The sequence below is a fragment of the Pempheris klunzingeri genome, chromosome 7, assembly GCF_042242105.1.
Source record: "Pempheris klunzingeri isolate RE-2024b chromosome 7, fPemKlu1.hap1, whole genome shotgun sequence".
Classification (NCBI taxonomy): domain Eukaryota; kingdom Metazoa; phylum Chordata; class Actinopteri; order Acropomatiformes; family Pempheridae; genus Pempheris; species Pempheris klunzingeri.
This window is the reverse complement of record NC_092018.1, coordinates 10,561,662-10,578,214: the sequence shown is the minus strand read 5'-3', so window position 1 is coordinate 10,578,214 and position 16,553 is coordinate 10,561,662. Positions and strand designations below refer to the sequence as shown.

At 41.5% G+C, this 16,553-nt stretch overlaps 1 protein-coding gene across 1 annotated transcript; it reads left to right on the top strand.

The window, feature by feature from the left end:
- Nucleotides 1–4,001: 4,001 nt before the first annotated feature.
- On the top strand, nt 4,002–16,169 carry letm2 (leucine zipper-EF-hand containing transmembrane protein 2). The gene is made up of 11 exons (XM_070833833.1): nt 4,002–4,232; nt 4,960–5,028; nt 6,052–6,577; nt 9,089–9,232; nt 9,727–9,870; nt 10,589–10,792; nt 11,056–11,175; nt 11,445–11,564; nt 12,776–12,874; nt 13,331–13,399; nt 14,445–16,169. The coding sequence occupies exons 2-11, from the start codon at nt 4,982–4,984 to the stop codon at nt 14,499–14,501; spliced, it is 1,530 nt and encodes a 509-aa protein (XP_070689934.1). The 5' UTR covers nt 4,002–4,232; nt 4,960–4,981; the 3' UTR covers nt 14,502–16,169.
- Nucleotides 16,170–16,553: the final 384 nt, after the last annotated feature.

Here is a 16,553-nt window from a genome sequence, read left to right as displayed (position 1 = left end):
AAAATAAATGTATTTAGTAACAAGTACCATGGTGTCATAATATAATCTGACATTTTAAAACCAGATTTTGAAAAAAACTTTAGCACCAGAGCATCCTGGTGGCCTCGTGGTTAAGAAACAAGCCTGCATAACATAAAACTGCAACACCGCAGGTTTGATTCCACATAATGACCTTTGCCACAGGTCATAGTCCATCTTTACTGCCTGTATCCACTATATCAAATGATGCAACTAAGGCAATAAAACAAAAAGCAAAAATCTGTGGCACCAACTACTTACCATTTTATTACAAGTTAGTAATGCATATTTGCAAACAAATGTCTACATGAGGCAAACAAAATAGTGTGGACTGGGGGCCTTCAGGGACCCAGAGCAGGTAATCCAGTCTTGGTGTTTGATAAAGTTATAATATTATATGACGTGCATCCATTTTATCTGAAATCTAACCTCAACTCCTAATAAACTCAAGAGCTGAAACGATTAGTAGATTAACTAACCCTAACCCTAACTTTCGATGTATTTCAAGCAAAACTGGCACAAATCACTGTTTCCTGCTTCTCAAATGTGAATACGTCAATTTTTTTAGTCCTTAATAGTAATAAACTAATATCTCTGATTTTTTGATTGTTGGTCAAACATGTATTCATTTAATCATGTTGGCTTGGGCTCTGGGGAATTTAGATTTTAGACCAAATGAATGATAGATACATTGAAATAATCTGCAGATTAATTGATGATTAGATGAAGCACTGACACACTCACAGGGCTGACTGAATGTTGGGTGCCAGTGGACAATTAGTGGACTTTTATGGTCAAACTCTTGCTAAAAGAACAGAGTAAATTCTCTGCCAAAACCACCAATTATCTCAATGTTACTCTCAAAACAGAAAACAGGTGTTTTCTGGGCTTCCTGTGCACGACTGAGAAGTTTTGCAGGCTCCTCTTAAATGGCCACGAATCATGTGTGAGTTCCTTTTTTTATTTTCCATAAGATGTAGATCATTTTGAGTTATTTCATCAACACAAACACATGGTGGCCTGCTAACACAAACAAAACAAAGAGCAGCTACCTCTCTCTGGCTCGTCCACTTTTAACCTTGATTAATTTATCACGATAATCATTAAACACGCCGAAGCTCTCCGGCTCACAGTGGAAGAACTAATCCACTGATTGTGCTTTAATTTGTGAACAGGCACTGCCAAAGCTAGATAACGGCGATGTAAACATCCATAAGGTGTCAACTTACGGTCACTTAGCCGCACACGCCGACCTGTGGCGTTATTTATAAGATCACATTTGCACTAGAAACCCTTAAATTAAAACTCGGCTACAAGTGTGTGGATGTTTTTTAAGGGAAAACCCCCCCAAAACAACAAAAAAACCCACTGCGCAGACACACAATGTTTCCCTGGATGATCTTGTAGCATTCTTGTAGCACTGTTAGCCTGGAGCTAGCTGCCGTTAAAGGCTCTCCGTGAGGGGACGACGAGGACCGTTTTTAGCCGTTACAGAACAGGCTACCGTTTGTTTCCAACCACACACGACCATACCGTTACCGGTTATTGTTCGGCCGTTAGGGAACATCACACATGGAGGAAGATGAAAGGCAAGCTAACGGCGGCTAGGCTAACATTCCGTTGCCAATATGGCTGCCTTTGCCCCTTTAAATCAAATTGTCTGGCGTGATTGTACCCCCGTCGCTGGCGGTTTTTGGAGACAAATGTGCCCAGAAAATAAGGCAGGTAGGGCTACAAAAACGGTCCGTGTGAGGGCACCGAGGAGGAGGAGGAGGGGGAGGACGGTAACACGCATCAACAGCGGCCACCGCGGCTACGGCAAAACACGCTTATCGCTAAACAGGAGAGAGCAAAGGAGCAGCACAGATTTTGATGCCGAGTCGAGAGATGCAGGGGAGTAAAATTAAAATAAAATGTCAATACCTTCAGCGTGTCCCATTCTAAACACATACACCAGCCAGCAACGTTTCCTCGTTTAATGTATAGAGGGGAAAAATCAAAAAAATATATCCTGTGTATAGATAAAGCGCAGGCCTTTCCTTTTCGTTTTAACGCAATTCTCCACAGAGAGGAGGAGGGGGTGTTACGCTATCTGGTCGCTGCCCAATCCCAAAGCCGGGCTCTTCTTCGGTGTAGGGGCTGGAGCACTCGGTGAAAACCCCGCTACAGACCGATGTGTTCAGTCCTCGCCCCCCCTGCGGTGTGCACTCTTCTTAAAAACAATGATAACAGCAGCGCCAGTGTCAATCTGCAGCCCCCATCTTTATCTGGTTCATTTAAAAAGCAGTCCTGTGTTTCAGTCCTGGCCTTCACCGTGCAGTTTACTTCTAATAGCACATGTTTTAAATATGGAAAAAAAAAAAAAAGTGTGGGTGGAGAAGATCAAATGCCTTTAATGAAAGTCACATTTCCACTAAAGCGAAAGAGGAAATTAATGGGGCGTGTTTAAATTAAGGAGGAGGGTGTGACCAAAGGCAAGCACAGTCTGAGAGGTGATTTTAATAGTGATATTGTAGTTTTCTGTGATGGAGGTGGAGCACAGTGTTAGATAATTGTTTAGGTTTTTTCTCTCTTACGCCATGCAGATGCTGTGGTTACGTTTGCACCGGCGCCTCTGATTGGCTCTCACACGCCTCCTCGCCTGATCTGAAGATCGAGAGGAGGGTCAGACCGACAGACCTCTCACTCCGCCTCCATTTCCTGCTGCCAGGATCGTTGTAGTCCACAGTCGGACCAATTTTAAGACCAAGTTTTTAAGGCATAAGTTAGTTAATTAGCTTTTTTTATTCTACTTGTTAAATCGATTTTGCTTTCTTAATATCACGTGTTTTGAGTGGGTCAGTAATGATTAATTGCAGAAGAGGGCACCGCTGAGCTGCTGGGTTCACATGAGGTGAAGATTCAGCTTGACCCTCCAGTTGTGCCCAAAATGTGCAAATAAATATGCTATATTTTATCTGACAGACTGAAGGCTTCATGTTTTCCTCCACGACAGATATTTGAATGTATAAAATCAGAGTTTACTTCACTCGTTGATTTTTAATTGTTTTTCTTCAAACTCTGTGGTGATTCTGGTCAAAAACTACTGGCTACAGGACAATAATGTGTGAAACAATGTTATGTTCAACCAGCAGATGGAAAACGTGTCCCATACGGCCCCACACCACATCCAACCCTCCACCAACAACCACGTACACAGGCAGAGAGGGGCATCACATAAATTAAATGAATTTAAAATATGTATTTCATTTCATTTGCAACAAAATACTTTAAGAGCTTGTATTTGTGTATGTGAAATAGATAAAATACATTATTTAATATGTCATTTTATTCCCAAATAAGACACATTTTTATCCCCTGGTTTAAACAATGTCAATGGTCACTTTCACCGACAGAAACCATCCTGCATGCACCTTTAAATTTACAACCTCCTTCCACCAAGATGTTCCAATCAGCCTCATCAGTCAATCAATCAGATCAAACCTTTAACCACTTCATTCAAACACACATCTGCCATATTTGGCTCAGATGAAAAATATCTCAATGACAACAATATTATGAACAACTATTTTTTAGATTTAGATTTCAGGGAAAACAAATTGCACGTTTTTTTCAGTTTAAATATCAGGATTAAAGGAGATAATAACAGAGGTCCATTCCTCAGTATACAGCAAACTGTCTGAGTAAAGGAGAGCATTTTCAAATTCAAATAGTTTTGTTATAAAAGGAAAATCAGGAATATGATAATTCTGTCAAGCTTTCCCCTCATTTTCCATACTCAAATCTATGCATTACTCTCTCTCTTAAAGCTAAAAATAGCTGATTCAATTTAAAAGATTTCTTCTGAACCTGATGATGCTCTGGTGAGAACAGTCTTTTAAAGCACCGAGAGGTTCATCTTTCAAAACACACGATCTTCGGACGGCTCACGCACAACATTCACGTATGTGCAGCGTGACGTTTCAGTACAGCTGCCTGCGGAGGCTGCACGCGCCGAGCGGACGGTCCGGAGCAGAAAACACGACGCGCCTCGGACAGACCGTCAAGTGAAAACCCACCGTAAATGGGTTTATCACTACACCAGCCGCTACCTTCCTCGTTCCCGTTCGCCTCGACCGCCTGCTGTGGATGGATCTTATCATTCTCGTCTCGCCCCGAAGCCTCACTACGCCCAGTCAGCAGCGGCAGCCATAGCTCCGTCATTGACGCTGGAGGTGAGTGGGCTGCCATTTCACTAGCTAGCTTAGTTTAGCCTAGCCTAACCTAGCCAGCTAACCGGCTAGGCTAGCATGATGCTAATGCGGATTTAACGTACCAGCAACTGTCAAAGGTCTCTTGAGTAGCTATGTTTATATGTATTTTGAGATTTGTAGGATATTTGATTTGAGCATTATCTTGGTAGCTAACGTTTGTGAGAAATTATCAAAATTTCGAGGATTATCTGTTAATATTAGCTTTGGGTTTCGTCCATTTAACAGCGGCTGTACAATATGACTGGCCGTTTTAGCAGCAAGGACTGCAAATCGTTAATACACGTGAGCATATTTACTAATATCAATAACTGCTGTAGAATACTGATTCATATTAACGGGGAAATTAAGCCTTTAAATGTTTTATCAATCGGCCTGATGTGTGATATTTGTCGGGCAAGTTAAGCGAGCGTGTATTCAGCTGAGTTGCAGTTGTGCTGTTACATAACACCGAGCCCTCATGATGTCTCATGCTAATGATAACTCTCTTATTATGTCACCCATAGCTAACCTGCAAAGCTCAGCGTGTGTTAGCCCTCTGTTTAGCATGTGTATGAATGTGTGTGTATGTTTGTGTGTGTGATCGGACAGATGTTCTGCTGTATTTTTCCACTCCGCTTGTTGCCGCACCACACGAGTGATTTGTAATCAGACACCTGTATGGTTTCTGTCTCCACGTGTGCTTCAACAGAAAACCGTAATCTGCCACTGCGATGGCCGTCTTCAGTCACCAGGTGCTCCTTGCAGTCACAAGATCAAGGTAAGCAGGCAGCACACGGCCTTGACTCTATTAAGTTAGTAAAACAAGTCCTCTAGCAATGTAAAGCAGGATGTAACCGACTATGATTAACGAAATTCAGCTGGTTCTCTTCAAGTCTAGTGACAGTGATTACAAGCTCTTGAGTGCTGGCTGTGCTGTGTTGAAGGAGAGTCTAAGCACAAACTGTTTCTGTTTACATAGTGTTTACTTCAGTGGAGCCTCTTCACTGTATCCCATGACTCAAGCCACACAGAAGATGTAAACACTACTGCTGTGGTTTCTGCTGATGATGCAAGATTATAAACTGAGCCACCAGAGTACAACATGTAGTCACAATCAAATTTACAAGGCAGCCCAGTTTGCTTCGTAGTGGCAGCCCATAGGTTTCTCCCATTTTTTTCTGACCTTGTGTAAAGTATCATAAATTTTCAGGAGCCCTTCATGTTGAGGTGTCAGGTCGGACAACATGGTGATTTGAGACCATACCGCGTATACTGAGTTATCTATGCTTTCAATATCTCTTGATTTATTAAGCCACAGGATTTTCCCATTCCTAGTTTTTTTTTTTTTTATTAGAGTGTTTTGTTTGTGTCGTGGTTTCTCACTAAACACATTTATGCACCAGCAAAGGCAGAGAAGAAGATTACAAGCCAGTAAACATGGATGTCAAAATGCAGAATGTGAAATACTTAAAAATGGGCTTTGTATCAAATGTACATTTGATATTTACATCACAACACATTGGTATGTTTGTTTTTGGGGCAACAATGGACATAAACAGAACTTTTGTTTGTTTACAAGAAAACTACACAGGGCACATTCAACAGGTAAAGAGGAAGGTGATTTATTAACATGCATATCATTGAAAACTTAGCTATTTTACAGAATGTATACATTAGCCTTTGTTCCCTGTCAGTGTACAAAAAGGTTTTTTTTTACCTGTTGAACACAGTTTTAACAGTTTTACCGGCATTGCTCAGTATTATGTAATAACTAACCAGTTTTCCTCGTCTCTGTCAACAGGGGCTCTTATTTGTTATCCAAGAGGCACAGCTGCTCCTCTCTATCCTCCAAAGCCTATCTCCACATAGACCCTCCCCACCACGTCTCGTCCTCGCTCGCACTCAGGCACTCCCGCTATGGCTACCCTCACTGTTACCGAGGCCACGCCCCCTGCCGTGGCCACAACTCCGCCCTGCTCGCCCGCTCTCTACACAGCTCAGGTGTTTGGCTCCAGGACATAAAGCAGGAGGACACTAAGGCCTCACCAGCTGCTGCCCAGGAAGCTTCTCCAGGAGCTAAAAAGGACTCTGTGGCCGCTGCACCGCAGCCTCCGTCGGCCCCGGCTGCGACGTTCACCACAGCGGCCGCCGTCCCTCCAGTGCAGGAGAGGGCAGTCTTGAGAAAGCCTCTGTATCAGAGGGTTGTGGATGAGCTGAAGCATTACTACAATGGCTTCCGGTTACTTGGCATCGACATCAAGATTGCTGGCAGGATGGTGCGGAGGCTGCTGCATGGACAATTGCTCACACGCAGAGAGAGGAGGAGGGTAAGAGAAGCCTGACATACATTATATGGTAGAACATAATGTTACAGGATTTTTTTTTATCCTCACCTGTAAACTCCTGCAGGGTCAGACGCAGGCATCAAGATCATTTACGGTCAGTTTCTGTGTCATGTACGTATGGACTTGTATACAAGTCCATACGTACATGACGTTGACTAGGAAGACACCAAAAATACTGTTGCACTAGTGAAACGTGTCTAAGAAGAACATAAATGCTTGTGTAAACTTTATTTGCTCTTAAAACACAAATTACGTTTTAAAAAACCATTTAACCAGAAGAAATAATCAGAAATTCATCATGTATTGAGCATAAAATGGGTCTTCAGTTTTGTATTTTTTTTTCAGTTAAACAATTAAACCAACTAGTTTCTAGTGGTGATGTACCTAAAAGTAACTGTACACATAGAGATTTTTGGCTTTTAGTTAAACTCTGCTTCATAGTAGGCACTCCACTGTTGTTTTTCCATAATATGTAGTTTAGTTTTGTACCAAACGTCAAGCCACTTGTGTCCAAAGCCCTCTGTAGTGATCTTATATTGCCCTCAAATATTATAAATTCAATTAGATAAAAGACAATTATAAAAATTGTAAAATTAATATACAGTGGTAAATGTAGCCATGGCCAAAAGTAGATATTGGAATGATTTCTTTAAGAACGAATACTTGAACGTCATTTTGGCAGCCCCAGGTCACAGCAGCACGTCCGTCTGGTTCCTTTACAATCGTCTGGCTTCTTTGCTGTCGTTCCAATAGTCTCGACTCTGGAAGTAGTCGTCCCGGTTCTCCTCCTCTGACACTTACTACAAATGTTATGGCTTAAGGGTTGTATGTTTCACACTTGGAACATGTCAATGAGGAATGTGTACTGCGTGTTCCCAAAGTTGCAACACATGTGTGCAAAAGCAGGTATGGAGGACTAGTTTTCTGTCAGAAGGAGCTCAGGGGGGAAAATGGTGAACAGAAAGATGTTAATAAAACATCTTACAGTCCCGAAATAGGTTTGTCTCTCTGTTAATCAGTGACGCTATGAAACACTCTCAGGTCTGTGTGATCTGCTGTATTTTGTGTAGTTCGCTCGTAGGTTGAGCTTTTGTGTGGCACCTATGACACAAAACCTGCAGCTTCTAAATTAGTAAAATATAATAACTAGTGCTAGGCAACGATTACAATTTTTATTTGCATGATTTTCTGCGATTAATCGCATTGTTATGCGCAAAATTCAATAATGAATTCAAAAGTAGTGTATTGCGCACTTTTATTTTGAAAGTACTGCTATATGAACAAAAGTGCAATAACATTTGGTTTGCAAACACTTTAAACAAATAAGATGCTTTTTAACAGCAGTATTCCCTTTACACAGTAACAGTTAGAATATTTCTTAAATATTTATGTAATCAAATATAAAACCAAAGCTATTTGCCACTGCCAGGGCATTGACGTTTTATCTAGTTTGTTGTAGAAAAACAACAAGTCCAGAGCCACAATCCTAACATTAATTAATAATAATTAATGCAAATAACTTTGGTTCTATCAACTCCGCTGTCTGGAAAAGATTTGAAATGAAAATGTCCATGTAAGAGTTCGGTACTTTTCTCCATTTTTCTGTCCCCGCCAGTTTGCTAGTCGCAGCCATAGTAGATACCATTATTTTGTTTTGCTGTGCTTAATCGCAGCTGTTGAATATTGATTTTGTGCGACTGTGGCTCAGAGGTAAAGCAGGTCTTCCACTGATCTATGGCCACCACCAACTGAAGGCTAGAAAGACACTACAAGTACAGCCAGTTTACCGGTTACCTTTCCACTGATATGGAGTCTCAATTTGTATTATTTTTCTTAGACTTTGAATGATTATTTTCCCACATAACACAAAAAATAAACCTGTCAGTGCTCTCTATGTAATGGAGACACACTCACACTGATTATATCTGTTATGAGCTAACATCAGCTAATAGTATCACCTCAGTGATTTACCAGACTGTCTCTGCTTGCATCCCTCCCAGCTGATCTGTACTGATTGCTGTTTTGTTTTATCTATGTAGCCCACTGTTCCCCTGCTCACAACGCTGAGCTGTACCAGTGTCAGCATCTGTGAAATTGTATTTAAAAAAAAAAAATCATCTGATGTGGTTCGCTGAGCTAGTCTTGGCTAAGTTCAGAAAACAAAAAAGTTAAAGGTTACTGCCTGCTGGAATTGGCTGTGCTGAGTGGTCCAGTAACGGTATGTCCTTTTTAAGGACATACCGTTACTGGATGTCTCACTGACTGACTGGTGCAAGCACATTCATACATGTGTGCACCCGCTGTGTCCTGAGTTGCGCTCACGCCATGGTAAAACTATATTTGGGCTATTTTGGTAGAGAAGCGGGTGCACGTGTAAAAGATCTTACATGCAGGCGCGGCCCCAAAGACTTGGGCAGTGGCATGGCGTGATCACTGGCTCACGTTACCATCCACGTTTTGTTTCATCAGCATTGTTTTCCTTTTTGTTCATAGCTGATGAGGACCTGCGCTGACCTGTTCCGTCTGGTGCCCTTCATGGTGTTTATCATCGTTCCTTTCATGGAGTTCCTTCTTCCAGTCTTCCTCAAACTCTTCCCAGAGATGTTGCCCTCCACCTTCGAGACAGAGTCCAAAAAGGCATGTGTACATGTACACACACACACACACACACACACACTGGCGCCTGCATGACCTCACAACTGCGTTCGTTGTTATTACATAACTTCTCAGATATGGCTGCTGTACGAAGAACGTCTGGCCATGCAGGCAGCTGACTTTATCTAATCAAGGAAGTTTACTTTGGGAGCTGTAGCACAGCATACACATGCTCTCAAAAAGCTTCCTAAGCACTAAACCTGATATTTTAAAACCCCTTATTGATTTGTCTTTATAATATACCAAAAATGTGCCATTCCTTTTTGTTAACTTCTAATCTCCTGTAAAAGAAAAGCAACAGGTTTCAGTACTTGGTCCAGTCGGCCTGTCAACTCTGATGTCCCCTGGTCGATCTGGAGCACGGATGAGTGGTTCACAGATATGCTCTCGTGCTCCTGGACGGCGCAGAGGCGACTGGCCGCTGAGAATATGACTGAACACAACTAACCTGTCTTCCCTTTATGGTCTTCATGCAGGAGGAGAAGCAGAAGAAGGGTCTGGCAGCCAAGTTGGAGCTGGCCAAGTTTCTCCAAGAGACCATTGCTGAAATGGCTCGAAGGAATAAAGCAAAAGCTCAGACAGAAGACGAGACACAACGCTTCTCCACATACGTTCAGAAGGTAATGGCAGCTCACACACACACAAGTCCAAGTCCGTTTTCAGGTTTATTAAGGTCTGACTGTTGTCAGCCAATCTTCTAAAATGTGTAATGAGTCAGTTAACAAACTGAACCATAGTTAAGATTAGAGGTGGACAATTTGGCCTAAATCTTCTATCACAGTACGTGTTATTTTATATCACGGTGACCTCAGTTAAGAAATGATTTTAAGTGACCATACAGTACTTTATCACTTATTTTCTCTCACTTCTTTTGTTTTGAATCTTTCACACAAACAAACAGCCCTCAGTTTGTAAAACTAACCCCTCCTCCTCCTGCTCTGTAGGTTACTTACACTTTCACTTTCCTCCTCCGTATCTGTAACCAAATCACTTTACCTTGTGAAGCAGCTGGATTCGTGAGATCAGAAGTGCTATTGCCCAATCTCTACCGGCAGACACATTCAGTGTCGCCCAACTTTAGTGAAGCTTATGATTGGGTTGTGTAATGTTGTAAGTAATGTTGTAAGTAATGTCTTACTTTGTCATGAAATGCTGCAGTTTTAAATTAACAAAAAAATAGGTAAAATTGATCTTGATGATTTAGATGTCATTAGTGCCCATGGTTATTGTCCTCCATCCCAGTAAGGAATTTAATTGTTGGTATAATTATAATAACAGATAATCATCAGCAGGTCTGGACTATTTGCTGACCGTGGTTTTTCCCTGTGTCGTCGTCAGGTTCGGGGCACAGGTGAGCAGCCCACTACGAAGGACATCGTCCGGTTTTCAAAGCTGTTTGAGGACGAGCTGACGCTGGAGCACCTGGAGCGCCCCCAGCTGGTGGCTCTGTGTAAACTGTTGGAGCTGCAGCCCATCGGCACAAACAACTTGCTGCGTTTTCAGCTGATGATGCAACTCAGAACAATCAAGGCAGACGATGAGGTGAGGTGGAGGAACGTGACCTGGTAGATTTGCGGCAGAGGGGCTGTCTGCATGAGTTGAAATTGACATGAGAGAAATTTCTGTGGAACATCCACAGTCTAAAACATTTGAAAAATGGTTGGTGGTAAAGAGCATTACTTCCCACAACGGAAATGTGGAGGTAAAATCTGTAAAACTACTGGCATTGTTCAGATTATATTTAGTTATTCCAGTCTGTCCTGGTGTTTTTCATCTTGATCTTGTTCGTGTCCGCCCCCTCACAGATGATTGCAGCAGAGGGCGTACCAGCCATGAGTGTGTCAGAGCTGCAGGCAGCGTGTCGTAGTCGAGGAATGAGGTCTCTGGGTCTCACCACTGACCAGCTACGTCTGCAGATGCAGCAGGTGAGCCACTGAATGGGAGTTTGTAGCTCTATTTGGTTGATAGAAACTAAACCCTGGTTTCACAGATGTATGATTCCCCCAGATTAACAGTAGCAGAGAGGCTGATCGTGTGATGGGCTGAAACTGTAATGTCACAAGTATATTTCTTCTCCATTTATCAGATATATTATCTTTACAACAAGTAAATATGTATTGGTAATCTTTCTCTAGGTCAGTCCCCTTCAGTCTTGTCGTTGTTCCCCATATAATAAATGTTCTTCTCCATCTAGTGGCTGGACCTGCACCTGAAGGAGAACGTTCCTCCATCGCTGCTGCTGCTCTCCAGAGCCATGTATCTGACTGACCTCAAACCCAAACCTCCAGTCATCCCGCCTGTTCCCAAACTAGAGGTTCGACCTTTACAATCTACCTAACATCTTACAGGCTGCACACATTCACTTGAATGAACAGATTAGAGAAACTTGTACCAATCTATACATTCTAGCTGTTCAAATAGCTGGCCTGTATGCATGTGGCAAGTATGAGCTGTTTCATAACTATTTATGGTCTTTCTGACAAATCATTACTAACTTGGTCAGCAACAATTTATTCCTTCGATTATACCACTGATCAATGTCTGAGTATTAAAAAGTGGAGCAAAACACTGATCACATCTGCCCAGAACGAGACGTGGCATCTTCAAAAGTCCGACTAACTGTCATAAATCCACAGATATTTTATTTAGTATCATATATCACAGAGGAAAAGCTGCAAATTTGAACATATGTTTGGCATTTTTGCTTCAAATTGACTGAAACAGTTCTGCCACTTATCAGACTAGTTGCTGATTAATCATCTTCTGATCGACTAATCATTACAGCTCAGTATCAGTAACACTAAACCTTTGTTAGTTCTTTTTGGATTACATATGTTAAGACTTACACTTAACACATGTTAAGACATAAAAATAACCTTCTTTGAATAGTATTTTGTGTTGAATGTCTTTTCCATAAAAAGTATAAACCTCTTCAAATTGCATCTGTTCCTTCTCCCTCATTCAAAAATCCAGAATAGATGAGTATGAATGTGTCTGGAGGTTTGAAGCTTCCACATCACACGTGAAATATTTTAGATTCTATACCTTTTCTAGCAGCGCAACTGCTTTGTACAAAAGATCAGACTTCCCTTAGTTGTATCATTTTCATTGGAGCTGTTTTCAAATAACACTCGAGTGGATCTGATCTACTTTTGTACAAAGAACTTTAGCCGATCAAAGCCACAAATTTGCTTAAATTTAATTGCTAGAAATAGTGCAGTCTTATTTCTTCAGGTTGCATCTCATACTGTCTTGTGTTTTTAAATGCTTCTAAATTCTCAAACTAAATAATTATTTCTAGGTTTATAGGAAAATACCTGAGATTTTCCGTGTGGTCTGACTTTTCTTAACCCCGCAGTGAAGGTCAAACATCCAAGTGAAGTAACAATAAGCAGAAAACATATTTTAGTGGAGAAGGACTTGAACAAATTCAGACAATGAACCAGAAGTAAATCAGAGCAGGTAGCCTTTTTTGGAACGTTGTTTGTCTTATCAGATCTTTTCATCTTTTTTTTTTGTTTTCAGAAAGCTACTCCTCCTCCAGTGGAGAACGCAGGAGCAAACACAACCTCAGTCAGTACTGACATGTTGGCGGACCCTGCTCTCATCATCAAAGACAGACCGGTCAGTGCACAGAAACATGAGATATAAATGACGCTGACACTAACAAACGCAATCAGATGATTGATGGTGTTTGTCCTGATCACAGTAACCTGTATTGTGGAATGTGGGACTTTTTAGCAATTGACAGCAGAGGGAAAAACAAGATTATGGTAGGTTATAATCTTAAATCGCGTAAATCATTTTTACAGTATGCGATGCTTATTTTTATATTTATTCATTTTCCAGATGTGAGTGAAATACTTGCACTGTAAAGCCCAAAGCAGCATAAGATGAACTGCAATGACAGAGAGGAACTGCAGTTAAGAATAGATTTTCTGCCCAAACAGTAGATTTGCTTGTCGGCTGTTTACACATGAGACCCATGTAGAGTCACGAAGCGTGAACGTGTATAAAATCGGTACATGAATGATGGTAGAGGGGCGTCTTATATATTTGTCTTTTATCTGTGTGTTGCAGATAGAGGAGATGAGAGACAAGGCTCCTGTGGTGTCGGACAAAACTCTGACTCCTGCTGAAGTCCTTCAGGTAAGCACCCATTGTTCCTGGGACCTTCCACAGAAACCAGTATGGGATTTGACGCCACTCAAGGTTTCATAATCCACTTAGTTCTTCCTGGCTCTGATCTTTCTCACATGACTCACTGATCTCTCCCAGTGGGAAGCAGCTACCACACTGGAAAAACGGCTGTTCTGCTGGGCAGCAAGTGCTTGAATACGACAGAGAAAGTATAGAATGTGTTTAGATGTATAGACGTTATAGTGAGATGTTTGAGTCACCATCATAAAGAGCTAAAGTTGAAACTGAGCATCTCAAGTTATTCTGTGTGAGGTTTAAAAATAGCTGATAAATATAGACCACTGTCATACACACTTCCAAGTGATTTATTTTTTATTTTTTTTAAACTAGCATTAGTCATTTTAAAGAGATACATGACATCAAAACACATTTAATGCCCATGTGTGTCGATTTTTTTTTTTAATGTGATGATATCCTCTATCAAATTGTTCTGATCAGATATGTTTTTGTTTTTAAGGGAAAAAAGCAAGAAAAAAAACAAGCCAGTTGTTTCTCTCTTTTCACTCACCCTTTCTCAGTTGTTTGTTCTCTGGATTTTTATGCCTTTTTTTTTTTTTTTTTTAACCCCCCATAGCTGTTTAAATGTTGATCCCATTAAGCTGTGTCATCTCCCCTCCTCTATATTTATCACACATTTATAAACAGACACGTGTGTCATTCAGGGGATTGACTTTGGTCAATCATGACTGCACTATAGTCTCTCCTCAGCTGATACACATGCACCTTTATGTTCTTGGTTCGTTGGTTGTCACTTACAACACTGAAAAATACTTGAGTTTTAGTCTTAAAAAAGTGTACAAGCCCTGTATCTTCCTGTCCCATGATTTCTGGCACTTTTAATGGCCATGAGGTCTCAAATAAAGGCAACAAAAACATTAAAAAGAAATTAGATTCATATCCCCTGAAAGGAATCCATAACGAAGAGCCACCCTGGCATGAAACATGTGTTTTATGGTAAACACTGGATGTTTAAGCTGTGTGACTCCTTCCACAGGCTAAAGCAGCCACGGAGGTGTCCCAGAAGAGCAAGATGACTGCCAACGGCGTGTAAAGAGGAGCAGGAGCCTCTGGACTGAAGGGGGGGATGGACTCACACAGCCACGTGTCCTCTGGGTGAGAGAGAGAGAGAGAGGGATGACGGGAGTGGTGATCGGATGACGGGACGTTGGTGGTCTACATTTCAGCAGCCCTCCTTCACTTCCAAGCTCCTCCATAAAACTCCCTCCTCTCCACGATGGACAGGAAATGGCTGTCTCCGTTCAGCATGTTTGACGATGCATCTCATCCACTAGTCCCTGTCCCTCTGTCTGTTAGCAGCCAGCAGAGGTCTGCTGCCACTCCTGCTTCGCCCCATCAAACCTCTGCTTTCACGTTTGTGCACTCCGTTCTCTGTCGGCCTCCGCTACAGCTCGACAAACCAGCCCGACACTTTACTGGACTGGCAGTGATTAATTTGACCTGATGTCCTGGAAGTGACGCCCAAACCGCCCACTGCAGAGCCTGGTCAACTGTCTGTCTGATGGTGTCTCCCTTCAGTCTTGACTGTCTCCTCCTCCTGTAAATTTGTAAATATCCTGTATATTTTCATCTGTCTTACATCGCAGCAGCAGCTTTGTACATTTTGCTATGCAAAGGCCTACAAGGTTTTCCCTGTTAGCAGTTTTATTTAGTTTAATCTTTTTCGAGAGAAGTCCTCAATTTTTCAGCAATACCTTGCTGAACTTCAACAGCTGCCACACCTTCATGTTAAGCTGCACCATGCTGACGTGTGCTGACTCAGACACCAGAAGACGGCCCACCCAGAACCTGCGATTGAATAAAACGCAAAAGGTTCAGCTGTAATCTCAGCAGGTGGACCAGCACCTTTGGACCGGCCCTGCCTCTGAACAGGGCGACATTGTGTAGTTGCTTGCTGCTCTTAATTAGCGAACAAACACTGGTGTGTTATCAGGAGAGACGTCACTCCTTGAACCCAGGGGTGACTGTGGTTAAGTACAGTCTGCCTCTGCTGTTAAGCCACTGAATGGACAATCTGTAAAAATACAATAATTTGCAGATTTTATTTGCATATACAGTGTATGTGTTGTGTTTTAACACTATATTATTTCTTTAAACTGAAAAGAGAAAATACTTGATTTTTCCCCCCATACAGATATATTATTAACATGGTGGAGAAGCTTAAATTCTGAAGCCACAAATGAGATTAATTTTATTTTTGGTATTGTGGCTCTAAAAGAGGTAATTGTATAGCATTATGACTGATTCGTCTAACTATCCTACTTCATTAAGTGCTCAATAATATATATATATATATGACCTTAAAAGTTGTTATTGGAAAGTTTACCACATAAACGTGTACTATGTTAATACAATTTTGAGTTTTGGATTGTGTAAGCCTCCCACTCCCACTTAAACATTTGACATAGCTGGAGGAACTCATTTCATTGCAGCTGATGAAGGTTTTTGTCTCCACACCGTCTTTCCTCATTGATAACGATCCGTAGACGCTTCCCAGAAGTGGATGCTATAAATGAAAGGATATTTTTTAACCAAAAGGATTGCTAATGAAGATTTATATTATTGGTTTTACATATGTGCCTAAGGTTAAAGGGCGATTGTGTTTGCTTTTTTTCATCAGAGGACATATTTTCTATATTGTACCTTTGTCTGTATTTTGGTTTCTCCTCAGTGTGTTTAAAGCAACCAGTTGCACATTTTCTGTTTTTGTGGAATGTCTTTCTTTCTTCTACCCGCTTGAACCACGAATCAACCCAAATCCACACGCATCTTTTCCTCTTTATCTCTCATGTTGAAACATGCAGTCAGTCCGCTCTGCACTCGTGGTGCAAAGGCGATTGAGAAAATGGAAAAGAATCCGAATCGTCATTTTCTTGTCTTTGGTTTATGCTCTGCTGCCATATTTAAACAAATTCCCTGAGATTTTGAGTAGATGTGAACTGATTTACGCAACGTTTGTGGCAGTTTTCTTTGGAAAGAAAAAGTCGGTGCTCGTCACTTGTCACAGACCCTTTGAGAAGGATGTGTCATGTTGACGTGTTGCTCCTCAGACTTGTTGAGTTGATCTGCTGGTAGGTTTTCTGAC